Genomic DNA, 18183 nt, shown 5'->3' on the forward strand with positions numbered 1-18183 from the left:
CACATATTTTAGTCTTTAAAAAAATTCAGGTGAAGACTTGTTCAAAGCACGATTTACGTAAGGGAAGGTTAGGATCGATGTAGACTATTGAGGTTAAGAACACGACAGACCTTGACCCACATCGTAAAGAGGATTGTTTTCATTGACAAGTAGACAAGTGACCTTTGTATAACCTTCAAGATAGTTATATAATCCAAATATTTCCATAAGAAAACAATAAAGTGCTTAATTAAGTAAATGATAAAACTTGGATAGACAGGTATTCCCAGTGTAACCATGACAGAATGACATACTGACCTTCAATACCTAAGTAGGTCAAAGTTATGATAATAAAGCCGCCCTCACCGATAATAATTAATTACCCCTACAAGAGATAAACATTTAAATTGATTATTACTCTACCCACAGATGGAGTTGTCGACGGGGGAGCGAGTCGTCCTCACCAATGTTGAACTCGACTCCACCGGCAAGTACAAGTGTGAGGTGATCACTGAGGCGCCCAATTTCCACACGGCAGACAAAAGCGCTCTCATGACTGTCGTCCGTGAGTACTGAGAGTCTTTCTGTTTCTATAACCTTTATTGTGTCTTGTGGAGGCTTATGATTTACAGAATTCAGCTTAATAGTAAACATTCTATCTTTTTGCCGGTAGCTCTTCAGTTATATTATTTTCTCTCTCTCTCTCTCTCTCTCTCTCTCTCTCTGACCATTTAGATACAATTATCTTTTTCTGTCACACTTGAAGACCCACCACTTTGGAGGGTCCACCACCACTGTGGTTCCAAACCTACACGAGGATTCAAGTTCCCATTAGGACAGACAGACAGACAAGGTTTGTTATTTGTTAATTTTGAAGAAAAAAAAATTATGAAATCCTTTTGTAGTGAAAAATAGCATTTGTAGATGATTAAAAAAATGAAGTGGACGTTAGATAAAAGTTAATATTTATTTTTTATCCAACGAGATTAATTGATTACGTTGCAAGAATTAGGTGTAACAAGATTAATTAATTCCCTCCGAAGCACCATAAACAACTGAGGTAAAAAGGTGTAAAGATGATCGATGAGGTGTTTAATGCGATGGGAGTAACAGAGGAAATGTAAAAAAGATAAAATACAAAGGTTGTGTCAGTTCAATTATGACTTTTTACAGCTTAAAGAAAAAAATAAAGGGTATAGTGTATTACTGATAAACACCGAGGAGAAAGAATGATAAGAAAATAAATTATAAATCAATATAAGGAAAAGTTGAGGACTCAGCAATGAAACTAAAACTAGAATTGAAGTTTTTTTTTAGGAATGAAACTGATTATTGTTAAAATTAATTACAAACAGAACATAATGTTAACATAACTCCAAGATAAACTAAATTAACTCTTATATGTCTTAGTGAGGAATATGACTTGAGATAGAGATTTGTATGTTAAAATGATAATATATAAAGAGGTTAAAGCTCCCATAATTGGAAAATGACCCCCCATTAGCTTAATCAACTTATCCTCTTCTACCTCACGATTTATACAGGATATCGAGGTGTTAGGAACTCTCTCTCTCTCTCTCTCTCTCTCTCAATTCAATTTAATGTTTTTTTTAGTCGGAAAATTAATATTGCTCAAAATCTCAGTATACTGTAGATCATCCTCGACTTGCTAATTATGGATCTGTGGTATAAATGTAGAATTTTTACAATTAATTGTCTTAATAATACCCTAGATTATGAAGTTGATAATTAATTATCCCAAATTTTATCATTTTGACCACAGATCTTTAATTAGCGTGTCGAGAACGATCTACACTGAAATTCTGATCAAAATTAATTTTCTGACTCAAAAAATACTAACAGCCACTATTATATCCTTTTCGTGTCTTACCTCCACCCCACCATTATCACTGTGTAGTTCTTCTACTTACTGTGTACACCTTTCTTTTACGTCTCCATGGTCCAGCTTGCTGTGGAATCATACAATGAAACGGTGAATTTTATCTTCTTAGTTAGATTAACCGAAAAAAATACACAAGTATTCAACTTTAGTGTTACGAAAAAATTAAGCATTACCGTATTTCTTTACCACTGAATAGTAAGACTTTTCAACCTGCTTTGTATATTAGACTGTTGAGTGTCGCGGTCACAACACTTGCCCATCACCTGATGGCGGGATTAACGAGACAGTTTTCCACTCACCTTACTAATGAGTCATGATTTTTACTGAGGTTAACAGTCGATTAGGTTTGTGCCTTTGTAATGTGTGAGGATCTCCTACAGTTTTTGAACACGTTACGCTGTATACCGCTCTGGGAAACTTGTCATTATTAACATTTGCGATTTGATATCTAGCTTATACCTGTCATAGGATGAGCGAATCACTTCCCTGGAGAGAAAGGTTCGTGTCTTGGCTCTGGCAGTGTTCAGAGTCTGTTTGGACTGGGTATCTAATTGAATGCTATATTCCATATATGCGAGCGCGCGCGCTTGTGAATATATATATATATATATATATATATATATATATATATATATATATATATATATATATATATATATATATATATATATATATATATATATATATATATATATATTGAGAGAGAGAGAGACCTATAGGTTGTTTCATTGTAGTTCCTCATATGCCAAGATTAACATTGGCTTTATCCTTGTGGGTGTCTCTCTTAAGTCAGACAAATGTTGTAACTGTATAAAACAACATCGTATTCACAGACTGCTTCTCTCATCTTCTGTTAAATGCCAAGACACATTAACAAATTACTTAAATACTTATTATAACGGATTGGTTTCATAAATGGGAAAAAAGACTGATTATAAACTGAAAATACCTTAAGGCAGACGTGACGATGAACTGTTTCACTGTCCGTGCTAACACACTCTTAACACTACTTTTGTGTAAGGTGGGATATAAATTTTGGTGTGTCGGCCTTCAGAAAAATGCCTAAATCATAATGAGGCCTATGACTAAGGAAAGGTTGCCCATGCCTGCTATATACGAATGAATTCCAATTGAGTGTTAGTAATAAAAATAGTTATCCCACCTCGTTCGTCAGAAACTTCAGTTTCTTTTTGAAGGTTAATCGACAGTTATCTCTATATAGTGTACCATACTGTATGCATATAAATTATTCTGACCCTCATTCATCAAGCCGCCATGTTTCTGTCACACATATTCCCTCACACTAAATCCCCCGCACTCATCCACACACCTCTCACTTCCACACCTGTGTTTACTTCTGACAGAGATCCCGGAGGAGAAGCCACGGATCTATGGTACACTACATAAGTACCACATAGGTGACACGGCCCATCTCACCTGTGTTTCGGCGATGTCCCTGCCCCCAGCCCGGCTCACCTGGTACATCAACGACAAAGAGGTATGTACTGCCCTCCTCAGCAAGTTACTCTTTATAAAAAAATTTTCTCCGTTAAAGTTGTATCTATGACAGGCTGGTGGTGGATAAGTGTTACAATGTGAAAATATTATGTTCACCGAATATTACGAGAACATAACAGTGAAACAATGTTCTTCTGTAGAGTTGTTTGAACAACCTTAAAGTGAGACACACGCTACAGTGATGATTCTTGTAGATTTGTATATTCTCTCTCTTTCCTTGAAGTTCGAGGGTAATCCTTTTGCTTCCTTATAAGTGGAATATAAAAATAATTATGACCTGAGAACTTATTTCCCAGTAGCATTGTGCGGAGAAGGAACATTACTTGTTTCACGAAGACTTGAGTTATATTTTAAGTTTTAGTAAATTTAAACATTATCTTTATAATCTACAAAAGGTGAGGGAAGTGTTGAACGAACATTTATATTCTGAAAATTAGCTTCAAAATTTTGGTGGACTTTGATAATGAATACACGAGTCTGTCTCATTTTTCAGTCTTGTTAGACATAAAATGATATTATACATATTGCTCTTCATATATGACGAATTATTCTATTACATGTCTCAATATAGCAGACGCAGCGTATTACATTAAAGCCTAAGTTTTGGCTCACCTCGCCAAAGGAAAAGACATGTGTTACATTACCGTCAATGGCAACAGCGTCGGTGTTCGTGTTCACTGTTAAATTTTGCCATAATGTCAGCTTCCGTGATAGAGGCAGTACAGGATAGTTTTCTTATGGTGTCTCGCTCTCTTACGTGAGATTAACACACACACACACACACACACACACACACACACACACACACACACACACACACACACACACACACACGCACGTCAGTCTGTCATATCCTCCCTTGCACACATTTTAACATATACTATATATGAAAATGTAAATCACAGTGGTCTTGCTGTGACTGCCTCTCATTTCAGAATTTTTAAGCCGGTTTCTTAGGTCATTTCATACACTTGGGAGTGATTTGTAGGCAGCTTTAGAACTGAAGACTAACGTTGACTGAGACAATTAGCATATACAAAGGAGAGAGAACGTTGATATGGTCCGCCCCTCTCCTAATCTCCTGCATATATATGTTGTGGCAATGAAAACTTGACAGCCACTTTCGTAAAAGTTTTTTTTAGTGTTAATGAATGGACGTGAAAGTTTGTTGATTATGGTCGTTGGCAGAAGGTTTTGTCCTGGTCTCAGCTGTGATGATTCAAAGGTTTAATGAAGTGTCTCCAGATGCAGGTATTATCAGCCCAGCCATTTGGTCACTCACCACATAATTTGAATATTTTAATAATTACTGATTCTTTTCTTGCTCGTCTAGAATATAAGCGCTTTGGTAAACGACGAATTAATAAATTTGTACCATGTTAGATAACTAAAGATATATGTAATGATTCTCCGTACAGTGAACAGTTTGGATGCTGACTAACACTGGCAAGAAATTAAACAGCGTAATATCAACTGTTCCATTGTACAAATTTAGATGTTTCTCATATATATTTTCTTATTCAAAGTCAATATCAAATGCTTGTTCAGTCAAACATATCTTAATTCAGATGTTGTCAAGTGTCATACATAATAACTTACGACATAATCCATCCAGTCCAGTACGTTATAAACCCTTTGGGTGTTTCCCTACCTGTTAGTCCCCTGACCAGTGTGAGAGTCAGCTAACAGGTAGTTTGCAGGAGACTTAATTAATGGATCAGATAACAGTGTTGACCTAGGCAGTGTGTGCGGGAGGTAGCAGCAGGTGTTGCCAGGAGCCGTAATTGATGGATCAAGCAGAGGTGTTGACCTACACTACACGGCCTTCCATTCCACCTTTCTTTACCAGATCACACTTTCTATTATCGAATCTTGTGAAAGTTCTCGTATCTGTTAATTAAATGTTTAATCATAAAGTGAACGTATTTGACGGTGTGTGTGTGTATATATGCATATCTGTGTGTCTGTGTAGCCACACACAGGGTTGTGAAATGCGTCTAGTGTGGCAGCATTATGTTAGTGTTAAGGTGCAAGCACTGCTTGCTCCCTCTCGCTTTCAGCTGCCACCGCTGGCTAGCCCACATAACGAGCAGGGAAGCAACTTGCATAAGTATTCCCCTGCCAGTACACAGCCTACTATTCATTGCTCAACCGAAACACTGATGTGGATGTCCTGACTACCCAGCAGGTCCCTCAGCATCCAGAGCTGACCCACCTCAGCTATCCTCCATCCCTGGATGAGGAAACTTTTGCCATCAAACAGATGAAAATTAATAACGCCTCAGGGCCTGATGGAATCCCAGCCGAGGTGTATCAACCAGGAGAACCTCGGCTTAAAAGCCGTCTCCACTCTCTCCTGGAGAATATATGGGAAAAGGAGGAAATCCCCCGAGCTCTTAAAGACGCCTCTATTGTCAATATTTATAAGAACAAGGGAGACCGGTCAGACTGTGGCAACTACCATGGGATATCGCTGCTCTCTCTAGCTGGCAAGATTATCGCCCGAGTCCTCCTCAACAGACTTCTTCCTGAGGCGGAAAACTTCCTCCCAGAATCTCAATGTGCTTTTAGACCATCACGTGGCACAACTGACATGATCTATGCTGCCCTTCCAGATACAGGAAAAGTGCAGAGAACCAAGGCATTCGAGTCGGTCAACAGGGAAACCCTCTGGTGGACTCTCGGCCATTTTGGCTGCCCACCAAAATTCATCGCCATTGTGAGGCAACTCAACGATGGCATGAACGGCAGTGTCCTGCACAACGGTACCCAGTCAGAGTTCTTCCCCATCAAAACTGGGGTTAAACAAGGGTGTGTACTGGCACCAGCTCTCTTTTCCATCTTCTTGGCTGCCTTCCTTACTCGTGCCAGTGCCAATTTAGACAGCAGGGTGAACATCGAGTACCAGGTGAAGGGTCTTTTCAACATAAGACGACTCCTGGCAAGAACAAAGGTATTGGCAGCTTCCATTACTGAACTTCAGTATGCACACTGAACACGACCTACAGGAGATCCTGAACACCTACGCAGATGCGTATGCACATTCGGCCTTGAGGTGAATGTACGTAAGACTCAGATTCTCTTTCAACCTGCCCCTGGTTCAGACACACCTCCACCATCCATCCAGCTTAGCGGTACTACCCTCTCTAATGTTGTCCACTTTCGGTATCTCGGCTCCCACCTGTCCACCACCACAGACATAAATGAAGAGATTCAACCTCTGATCAGATATGCATCTCAAGCATTGGGCGGACTCCGAAATCGTGTCTTCAGCTGTAGGGAGCTGTAATTATCCACAAAGCTGCATGTATATCTGGCAGTGGCCCTACCCACCCTACTATATCGTAGTGAGACATAGGTCACATACAGGAGGCACCTCAAGGCGCTTGAAAACTTTCATCAACGTAGTCTACGTTCCATTCTCAGAGTTCGCTGGGAAGACAGGAGAACAAATGCCAGTATTCTTGCTGGCCATGCTGGACTGGCCATGTTTCCCGCATGGACGACAGTAGACTGCCAATGCAGCTACTTTGCAGTCACCTAACCGAATAGTAAACGTAACGCCGGCGGGCAATTGAAAAGGTATAAGGATAGTCTTAAGACAAAACTGAAAAGGTGCCAAATCGACCCCCTCACCTGGGAGTCGATTACTCCACAACGTAACGCTTGGAGTAGCACCACACGAGATGGTATCAATACTTTCGAGTTAGCCCGACTGCAAACCGAGGCAGACAAGCTCCAACCTCGGAAACACGCTGCTACCACCCCTCCCACAGTAGATGGAGCCCCCCATATGTGCAACGAATGTGAACGATGCTGCGGGTCCCGTATCAGTCTCTTTGGTCACCTCAAAACTCACCAACCTAGGTGACATCCCTAATACCTCATATCATTGTATCATAGCTGGATGATCGTCATAATCGATTCCGGTGACAGCAAAGTAGTAGTATTGGTAGTATCTGTGTGTTTGTGCATGTATGTATGTAGATATACAGGTGTGTGTGTGTGTGTGTGTGTGTGTGTGTGTGTGTGTGTGTGAGAGAGAGAGAGAGAGAGAGAGAGGAGGGTGTTGTAATCGTGTCTAGTGCTCAAAATTTCTTTAAACATTCATATAAATATAATCGTACACATTCTTGTTAACAGCTTCTACACATCCTCCTACATATTAATCTTTTGTTTTTAATATTTTGCAACGATTCACATTATAAATAGACACTAAATTATATACCCTCTTGAATTCGTTTTTTAACATAATAAGTGTAAAGACTGATTGGGTAGGTTGCGTTCTCTATAAGGCTGGCTGTCTGCTTGCATGATGTATTGGATGAAACAACGTCACTCATGGTTGCCGTAATCCATGTTGGTATTGCATATATGCACAAAATAAATCGTTGAAAAATGGGAATATTTGGGTGGCCGACGTTTAGTGCGGGCATGTATGATGGATGGGTGTTGGAACAGTTCTATGTGTACTGTGGCGAGTGGCTGGTTGTAACGTTAGGTGTGTGTGTGTGTGTGTGTGTGTGTGTGTGTGTGTGTGTGTGTGTGTGTGTGTGTGTGTGTGTGTGTGTGTGTGTGTATTTACTGGCAGCTACTCAAGTAAAGCTACATATACCGTAAATTAAAATAAAAATTTCTTTAATTTCCTCGTGAGAATTTTCCTGTATTTTTTCTTTCCATTCCTATTCTTATTCTTATTCTTATTCGTATTCTTATTCTTATTCCTATTCTTAATCTTAATCTTATTCTTATTCTTATTCTTATTCTTATTCTTATTCTTATTCTTATTCTTATTTAACAGTAATCAATGTCTCTATATATTTGTTGCTCCATTCCTTTAAATGTACAATTGCGGATAAAATTCCTTGAACACTTGCCAATCTCTGTCATCTTCTTCTGGGTCATATATATGTTTGGTTTATATCTAATAATGTGGTTTTTCATTAAGTATTGTGTCGGATCCAGATAATAAAAAAAAAAATCCCTAAATACAAAGAAAAATCTGAAGAACAAAACATTAAAATCCAATCTCTCGCCTAATGGTCCTTAAATACTGACATGCTTGGTACTGTCAAGTGTCCAGGGAATATTGTACGTAACTATACATAGAAATTTTTGGTTTCAGTAATTTATTTCTGAACGGATAGTCAGGTTGATATAAAATGGATAGACTATAGTAGTATTTTTTCGCTTCTGAATACCTCCCGCAATAAAAAAAATATTAATTCACAAATTGTTGCTTTTGTAAAGGAGATAATCTCTTTGGTTTAGGATTAAATTATGTTCGATGACAATTTTAATTTCGTAATTTATTGAGTTTGTTCAGTATTTACGGTGTTTATGATTTATATTTTAGTACTAGTGGAGTGAAAAATATCATATAGTTATAATATACTCGTAGTGTATAACATGTACGCTCTCATGATAAAAATACTTCCCTGCTGCTAATATTACGTGTTACCTGTGAATAATCAACACCTACAGCTTTGTTAATCGGTTATTTCCCTGACAATATCCAGATTATAAAGGGACTCACCATAACCCTTCAAATAATGATGAACTGGGTTTATTTTTTTCGCTAGTTTATAAATTAACGCGTAATTGAAATGATACAGTATATCTGTTTTTTATTCGTGAATTCAATTTTTTTCATTTGTTCTTGTAGATGTGTATTTTGTTCATTTGTTCACATTAATCTTCATTCTAATTGACTTTGTCCCACCAAGGCAACTGTGAAATTTAATTAGGTTTAAAACATTTACTCATTCTTGCTAACATAAGTGAATGACTTCAAAACAGCTCTCAGATATTATTCTACGAACCTGCATACTAAGTCTCAACCCCCAAATGGTACACTGAATGTATTGCTTTTGTGTGTGATGTGACATGAAAAGCGAAAGTTGGTCCCATAGGCCTGTCAGCCCATTAGAAACTATATAGTAAGACCGTATAGTGCAAAAAAAACCGACTGAATAAACTCCACTAAAAGGCCGTTTTAAAGCGTAAAAAGTTCAGAAAATATATCACTCCAATCCAGTGCTGTGAACGACTACATGAAAAGACCAATCTAGCAAGAGGAGAAGTTATGATGCACAGCCTTCCTGAACAATATTCAACACAAGACATGGTCAAAGGCTGCAATACTCTCTGAGGAACAAAGGAATACCGAGGAATTTAAGCTCATGTAACAAAATAGGAGTATTATGATCTCGAAAAAACCCAAAACATTTGCCTGTTTATATTTTCTTATTTATATTGAATACGTAATTGGTTTTTTTTACTAAACTATCTCAGTCAGTTTATATTTTGTACATTTTATGGTTTTACTTAATAGCCAATGAAAGACGTCAAGAATAATAATAGTAAACATTCATAACCCTATTAAAACCATTCATATATATTTATCATAAAATCCTTCTTCTTTCTTAACATATTAATTCATATTTAGTAATAGTTCGATGCGAGTGTGCCGATTCAGTACCATAACCACAGCGTTGCCATAAATGATTACTTTGGAGGTAAATCTACTGTGTTCCTCTTATGCTCCTCAACTTAAAGAACAAGTAGCAGATGGTGGAACGATAGTCTTTTAACCTCTAGCCAAAAAACTAATTAAAGGTTGCTAGGTAGTTTATAACCTTAGTGCCGCAGCAGTTCGAATTTCGAGATTTAAACTTTTATTGCATCCTTTCATGGTCGCTCTCCTTTAACGTTTAATATGTACATACTTCGTCTACAGTGCTAGTTCTTTTTTTTTGTATTTTGTTTTTTCTAAATCTCTCTCTCTCTCTCTCTCTCTCTCTCTCTCTCTCTCTCTCTCTCTCTCTCTCTCTCTCTCTCTCTCTCTCTCTCTGAGCTCTTTATCTTCACTAACAGTGCTAATTCCCTTTCGGTTTTACTCTCCTGCATTTTTGTCAGTTTATCTTCCTGTATGTTTGTCTGTGTGTGTATCTGTCTGTCTGTCTCCTCTCTTCCACGGTTTCTTACAATACATACACCAGTAACTTACCTTTGTCGTGATAAAAAAAAAAATACATAATTAACCCATAAAACTTTCAACAGTGGGATCTCCCGTGCAATGGTCCTCAGCTGCCGTCTGTTTTCATTTAATTTCGAGGATACACTAGGGAAGAATACTTCATCTAGATCAGTTTATTACATATTCATATAAAATTAGGACATATGTTTGCTTTAATTATCTAATAATGAGCAAGGGGAACCTATACTAGACCATTATATATAGGAGGACGCGAATTAACTCACTACAACGCACAACAAACCTTAATGCTGAATTAGCTTAATATAATGCCATACTAAGCATCTTAATTAACTCATCATAAAGTTGAGCTAACTCATTAAAGTTCTGAATTAACAGAACCCCAATGGTATATATTGCAAGAACAAACAAGATGGATGGAAAGAGTGAAAAGAAACCTAGAAAAAAACATAGGAAGATAACACAGGATGGATGAAAGCGACAGAGGAAGAAGATAAGAAAAGAGATGGGTAATTTTTGAGTGATACTTTAATAATATAATACATTGGCTTCACTGACCTAAATAAAAGCATTGTGATGAGGAATTCTTTGGGGATGTTTTTGATAGTTGTATAGAGTAAATTCTTAATGACTTAGCTAGGAAAACACTACAGTACTAAACAGGAAACTACGCCACACTTCCTCATTAAAGGAAGTTCCTCGTAATTATTTTAGAGAACGTTTGGTAGAAAGTCAAGGAACACATTATAATGTGGATCTCCATAACTCAGAATAGGCAAACTGTACTCCAAGCTTTGTCAATAAATTTAGTAAACTAAACTAAACGACATAACTCAGAGTTTAATAATATGAAAATAGAAAATTGGCAAAAAATCCGCTTACCACAACGTGAACTTTCCTCACCAAAGAAAAGTTGATGCAGTTTGGAAAGAAAAAGATAAATAGTATTTACGTTCATTAGTTAGCATTTGAAACTTTTTAAACAATGAAGTAAGGAATACAAAAATAATGAAGTTTTGATTTTCTATATTACTGTATTTTATAGATAAACTTTTCTCTATTTCATTCGTATTCATAAGGTGGCCTTACTTGGGAGTTGCGAACAAGACTTCTCGACTACGTAATTATCTGTTCGTACTAAACTCCTTATGTAGATAAACCGCAATACATCTCAGACAACTTCGAAATCCAGTTCTATTTCATGTTGTTATTATCCTGAGATACAGTATAGCTGGACATCAGAAAGATTAATTACCTGCTATAAAAATAATAATTGTTTGATTAGTCTATACGGAAGTGTTTATAATACAATTGTGTATATATATATATATATATATATATATATATATATATATATATATATATATATATATATATATATATATATATATATATATATATATATATATATATATATATGACAATTGTATTATAAACGCATACAGTCTCTCGTTGTATTTTACCTTGACATATAACCCATACCATAAAGTAACGCTCAAATCTATGATATTGTCTTTAATCATATATGAAATACAGTTTACATCGCTGTAAAAATATAACACAATTTGCATGCATCAAAATAATTGACATTTTACATTCAACTAGAATTACGAATCGTAGACTACTGTAGCCAGATGTTAATGACATAAGTTACCGATTACTGAATAGAATAACAATTATTTTTATTAACATTTGTTGTGGGAAAAGAGATATTTACTGTACAGTTGAAGAAGAAGGATCACACAAAATAATAGCGATACCGCAACCTAGAGGTGGTGGCGAGGACCATCCAGCACCACAACGTCGACACTCCCAGCCGCCACCAATGGTTCATAGACTCTGAGGGCTGGTGTTGTTGGGCTTCAGCTCACAGCCTTCCGACAGTGGGCAGCCAGGCGTCGCTTCCCCACTCGTCAAATCACAATAATGGAAGAAAGTTTGTCGAGTTTAGCGTTGTGTGTGTGATCCTGGGGGCTTTTGTGAACACCTTCAGGGATTTTCCGTGTTTTATCCCATGCCCTGATAGTAGTCTGCCTCGCATTAGATAACGTCTTGTCTGACGTTTAGTTTAGAGTCGAAATATTTAATATTCACTGTTAATGAAAAGGTTAGCCTTAAGAATACACATTCCTTTATATTTAACAGTACCTGTATTACTAAAGCATCTTCCTCTAAGAGTATTGTTAAATTTAAGTTATTTTTCAGTCCAGTTATTATTGTCTGTCTATCAGTTTGTGAACATACAGGTAAAGTTGCTCACTCGCTTCTGAGTATACAGGTGGCTACATATTTTTTGTACAGTACTGTATGTCTACCGCAGTTTCAGAAACAAATTGAATACTTGCAAAAATCTTTGTGGAAAAGGAAATAGAAAAAACTTATATACCATGTCGAAAACAAACTTTTTGAGGCATCATTTGAAAATTACATTATGACAGCTTAGTGTGGGAATGTAGTAAATATACCGAGGGGCCATATCGTGTGCGTGTGTGTGTGTGTGTGTGTGTGTGTGTGTGTGTGTGTGTGTGTGAAGCAAAAACATAAACAATAATTTGCTTTGCATAGCCCTTTTGTTTTGTGTCTTGTAAATATCAGCTCGTGACATTTGCAAATGTAGTGATACCAGACCTAATTTCAATTCTAAGAGGAGACCTGAATGTTTGAAGAGCATCTTTAACAAAGCTGATTTGCTCTTATTTTGTCTTTTCATTTCAATCTCCTCCGTTAATCTTATTATAATTTTAGAAACAACAGGATATGAACAGGGATGACTCACAATATTTCCTCATAACTCTCTAGAAAATACCATAATCGACACTTTTGATTTTGGAAGCATGACGCCTCGGAGTGGTCTGTTATGCTAATCTTGTGCATGTATTCTGCTCCTAACATTTGATATTCTATACCCATGAGTACAGTTCTAATAAAGGGTATCAATCTTATCAATCTAGCTCAAGCACACAAAATAGATCATACTGTAATGAATTATCAATAAGGAACTTCTTTTTTATGCACAGTCAGTCATTTTCACTTGATTTTCATTTACATCATCATAACCTTGTCTGCATGTGAAACCTTTCTATAAATAGTTTATGCTATGTTATTATGATTGATAAAACTTCTCTTCATTCCGTGTTCTTCTCTGCTCTTCTTCATATTTTTTTTTCATTCCTACTCCTTTTATGACCTTCGACCTTCCTCACGCCCACTCCTTCCCACCCCCAGAGGTTTTTCACAGGTCCTGCATCAACCCGACCTTTATCACTTATGCCTGTGCTCTCTCTCTCTCTCTCTCTCTTACTGTCTCATCTCACTGGTCTCTTCCACATTCCCTGTTCTCACCCACAAATTGCTATTAACTCCCCTTTCCACGGCATCCTTCACCCCCTCTCACCCTCTTGCCTCTCCGTGCGACCCACATCTCCTTCCTTCTTCCACCTCATTCACTCTTATCTATTTTCCAACTCCTACCCTTCCTCCCACCCAACCTTCCCACCTCGATACGAAGTGTCTCAAAGCAATTTAAATACAAAATTGCATATAAAACCCCAATTTCTTACTTAATCCTACCCTTATGTCATTTCGAAATGTGTGAAAATTTGAACAACACAAATATACGAATTGTGTGTGTGTGTGTGTGTGTGTGTGTGTGTGTGTGTGTGTGTGTGTGTGTGTGTTTAGTAGGAGGCGGGAGAGGGACTTTTGTTCTCTTTCCCCTACACGTCAACTTGACTCCTACAACAAAGCTGAAGGTCGTCCAGTGATAGTCCTTAGTCTGAGGCTGAAAATGGTCTTGCTCGTATCTTTTATTTCCTATATCACACACAACACCTGACTCCTGAGTAAATGATTAATAGATGATGCTTATGACGTTAAGTCGACGAAACTGGTAGCTACTGTTGTCGGTCTGGCAGGCTAAGTAATTGAGGCGACTTAGTGTCATCAGTCTTACTCACTCCAGCAATATATTTTGGTTTACGTCTCCAGTACAGATTAACAGCCAGCAGTAAATTACTTTTACCGCCTTGTGTCCTTAACGAAACTGTTCCCTTTTGTTTCATTTCAGGAGTTCTTTTTGTATTCGAGGACAGGGGCCATTTTTTGTGTGTTTGTTGTTCGTCACGACTTAGAAGACTGACTTCATGAAATAGGTGGATTACAAGCTGTCTGCCGCGCGATATCCTGAACAAATTTGCCAAACGGAAAAATAACAAAACATTGAGAAAGCTCTTTACTTTTTCATATCACTTTCCTGGGGACGTTCAACAGTAACCGAGTTAATTAAAATAACATTAATATTCAATATCAGACGACTATAAAATGTATCTAAATGATATAAACAGAATAACACAGACAAATATTCGATCACGTATAAACACAAAGGTCATTTCCTTATCATTTCCTAACTTTATCGTAGCAATAACACAATTTATATCAAGTCACATCAGTAATCAACAACATCAATATAAGGTGTAACTCATGACACATATATCCCCCCCTCTCCCCTTGTCTGCCCCCGCCCGCACTCGACTGCCTCAGTAAACCCGGAGATAATTAGTTGTAAACTTGATTTTCAGGACTCAGGCCAATGGGGACGAAATCCTCGCAAGGTTCAAGCATAGTTAAGGAACAGTATGAATTATATATTTTTTTTGAGAGAGAGGTTGTGCGTGACTTAGTTAGTCTCTAAGGCATTAACAGGATAAGTTCAAGCTTGGCTCCGGCATCAGAAGTTAACTTTATTTAATTGAGAGTACAAGGTTGTGTAGGATATGTATATTGAAATGTACTGGATATATTGATCACATAGAGATAATACACATAAAAAAATACACATGAGTATGACAAAATTACTCAAACATGTATACATAAAATCATCACGCATACGCTGATACACACATTCAAACATACAGTACGTACTCATACACATAAAAACTAATAGACGCATTCACACATAAAAACAAATTCTCAAACATACACCCAAGCAGTCCCCCGCTCCCGCCACACACACACACACACACACACACACACAAAACAAGGTCTAAGCACGAGTCGTAAACAAGTAGAAAGAAAATTCTCACCACAAAAAATCACTCTTTGGTAGTCCAGAAGAAGCATCATTCGTGCTCAGGTCTGGACGTAACAGCGTCGGTGGCAGTAAGTTCTGGCCTCATTTCCATAACAACTGGCTCTTCTTGAGTGTAAGACGAGGAAGGGCTTTGGGAGGCCAGCAACTCTTGATGTGGTTCTTTGTATAAGGATCGAGAACATGGCAAGTACTGTGCAACTTACTTGCCGTGAACTGTAATGAAATCTTTTATCACGCTCGCTACTGGGGGAAGGGCAGGGGGCAGGAAGAGAAGGGGAAGATGGGGGGCTGAGAAAGTGGGGGGAGAAGGAGAGAAAAGAAGAGAAGGGAGGAAAGTAAGGCAGAGGAATGGATGGGAAATAGAGAGACAAGGGAGAGGGGATGAGAACGCTGGGGAACAACAGGAAGGAACTAGACAGAAGTGAACTGAAAGACTGGAAAGAGACAGTTAAAAAAAAAAGAGAAGAATCACGTTTTTGCTGATTATAAAGATGATGGTATATATGCTTATTATCCCTTATCTTCTGTGTTACATACCAAGACCCAAGGACACACCCAACATAGTGGTCGTAATGACGCTTGGCACATTTTGATTATATTTTTCAATGGTAATTACTCGCCAACTATGATTTATGCTTGAGACAAGACATCACACAATCAATCACACTGTATTCCTATGCGTTAATTTAATCTTCCGGGAACAGCAATGATACATTATTAAAAAGCTTTGGTCATTTTCATATGCATCATGACCACAATTTTTTTCGGGGAAGCATCTCACAGTCTCATCAATATTTCTTAACTGTCTTTTCTGAATTAAGCGTTTTTCAACATTCTCTTCTAGGATAACATAATGATAGAAGATGAAATAAGTTAATGGAAATTGTGTAATATATATTAACTAAATCGACAACCCACCATTATCTGACAAATTCACTTTTTACTAATAGAACAATATACTGCCCTCGATGCTCATTAAGAATTTCCTAAATTAATAACTAACGACAATTATCTAGTCGCTTATATGTCAGTGATTTGCATGTTCAGGTGATTTACACAGCAACAAGGTTCGTATGGAAGTTACGCATCAGCATGGCTGAGTGAGTTGATGGGGGTTGTTCCAGGCAAGTCTTAAATAATATTAAATGTGGATCGATCCTCGGTCTTCACTGTAGGGCTATGGATTAACACACACACACACACACACACACACACACACACACACACACACACAAACACACACACACACACACACACACACACACACACACACACACACACACACACACACACACACACACACACACACACACATATTCATAAATAACCCCACCCACATTACGTATACATGAATGAGTACTATGAATAATATAACCAACACAGAGTTATACAATGGTACATGTAAAAAATTCTGAGGAAACCTTCTAGAGACAAATCCAGGATGACAACAGAAACAAAACAATCATAGACGGAACCAGACAATATCGCCTTAGGTCACACAAACACATGGAATCAATACACCTGAAATTAATTCGAAGAAAAACACGAAACTTGAGGACACTTCCCAGACAGGTGATACAAGTAACTCAGTCAAGACATTCAATGTGGTATCAAAGGTAAAGGGACACTCCAGGTGGGGGAATATAATTATTTGGGAATGGAAACTCACCCCACCATAAAAATAAAAAATAAATATCCATTCAGGTATATGATTTTTTTTTTAATTCCAGTTGATTATAGCGCCAAGATTGTAAGTAAGTCATGTGAAACAACAACAACAACAACAACAACAACAACAACAACCACCACCACCACCACCACCACCACCACCACCACCACCACCACCACCACCACCACCACCAACACCAACACCAACACCAACACCACCACCACCACCACCAACACCAACACCAACACCAACAACAACAACAACAATAATTGATAAGTTGCGTTATAACAGTAAATGTTACAAATTCCCTCTCTCTGCCTCTGTATCACATTGTGTACAATTATGTGCATAAAATTACATAAACTCTAAGGTTGTTACATTAGTCTGTCCATAAATGCTTCAGATTAATAAGTCTGAATCTTGGGGTTCGTGGTTCTGGAAGAGAGGCGAACGGACTTTAGTAGCTAACTGTACCTATCCTATACCTTATATTTTATCATTTTGTAAGGTTGTTAAGGCACCTCCGGACTCTCTTCTACCTTCCCTAGTCCATTTCTCCCTATGGTTCCCTGTCAAATGTTGGCATCTCTGCCAACTCTGCCATTGAAGTCGCCAAGGAGCACAACCGTATCTCCTCTGGAAAGAGAGGTTAGCACTCAGTCGAGGTCGGCGTAAAAGGCCTTCTTGATGTCATCCTCTGCATCCAGTATTGGGGCGTATGTGCTGATGAAAAAGGCATGACTTAAGTGTTTCAGTGAGACTCGAAGCGGCATGAGGCGTTCGTTGATCCCAATAGGCATTTCAGTTAGCCTGTGTATGATGCGTTGGCGGATGGCGAAGCCAACTCCATAAATGCGGTTTCTCTCCGCAGCAGGCTTACTCTTCCAGAAGAAGTTGACCCTCATCTGGGAGTCGGGACTCACTAATGGCTACTATTTCGATGTGATACCTACCCAGCTCTTTTGTCACAAGGGCAGTTCTTCTTTCAGGGCGCTCATTTGTGCCAGTATCCAGTAGGGTCCTGATGT

The 18183-nt window shown here is 38.0% G+C and overlaps 1 protein-coding gene across 1 annotated transcript in view; it reads left to right on the forward strand.

The window, feature by feature from the left end:
• LOC121874803 (nephrin-like) overlaps positions 1-18183 on the forward strand; it is a 97749-nt gene that overhangs the window by 68145 nt on the left and 11421 nt on the right. The window contains exons 3-4 of the mRNA XM_042379090.1: positions 409-544; positions 3247-3380. Coding sequence (XP_042235024.1) covers positions 409-544; positions 3247-3380 — 270 coding nt within the window. The remainder of the gene's footprint in view (positions 1-408; positions 545-3246; positions 3381-18183) is intronic.

The sequence above is a fragment of the Homarus americanus genome, unplaced genomic scaffold, assembly GCF_018991925.1.
Source record: "Homarus americanus isolate GMGI-L3 unplaced genomic scaffold, GMGI_Hamer_2.0 scaffold56009, whole genome shotgun sequence".
Lineage (NCBI taxonomy): Eukaryota > Metazoa > Arthropoda > Malacostraca > Decapoda > Nephropidae > Homarus > Homarus americanus.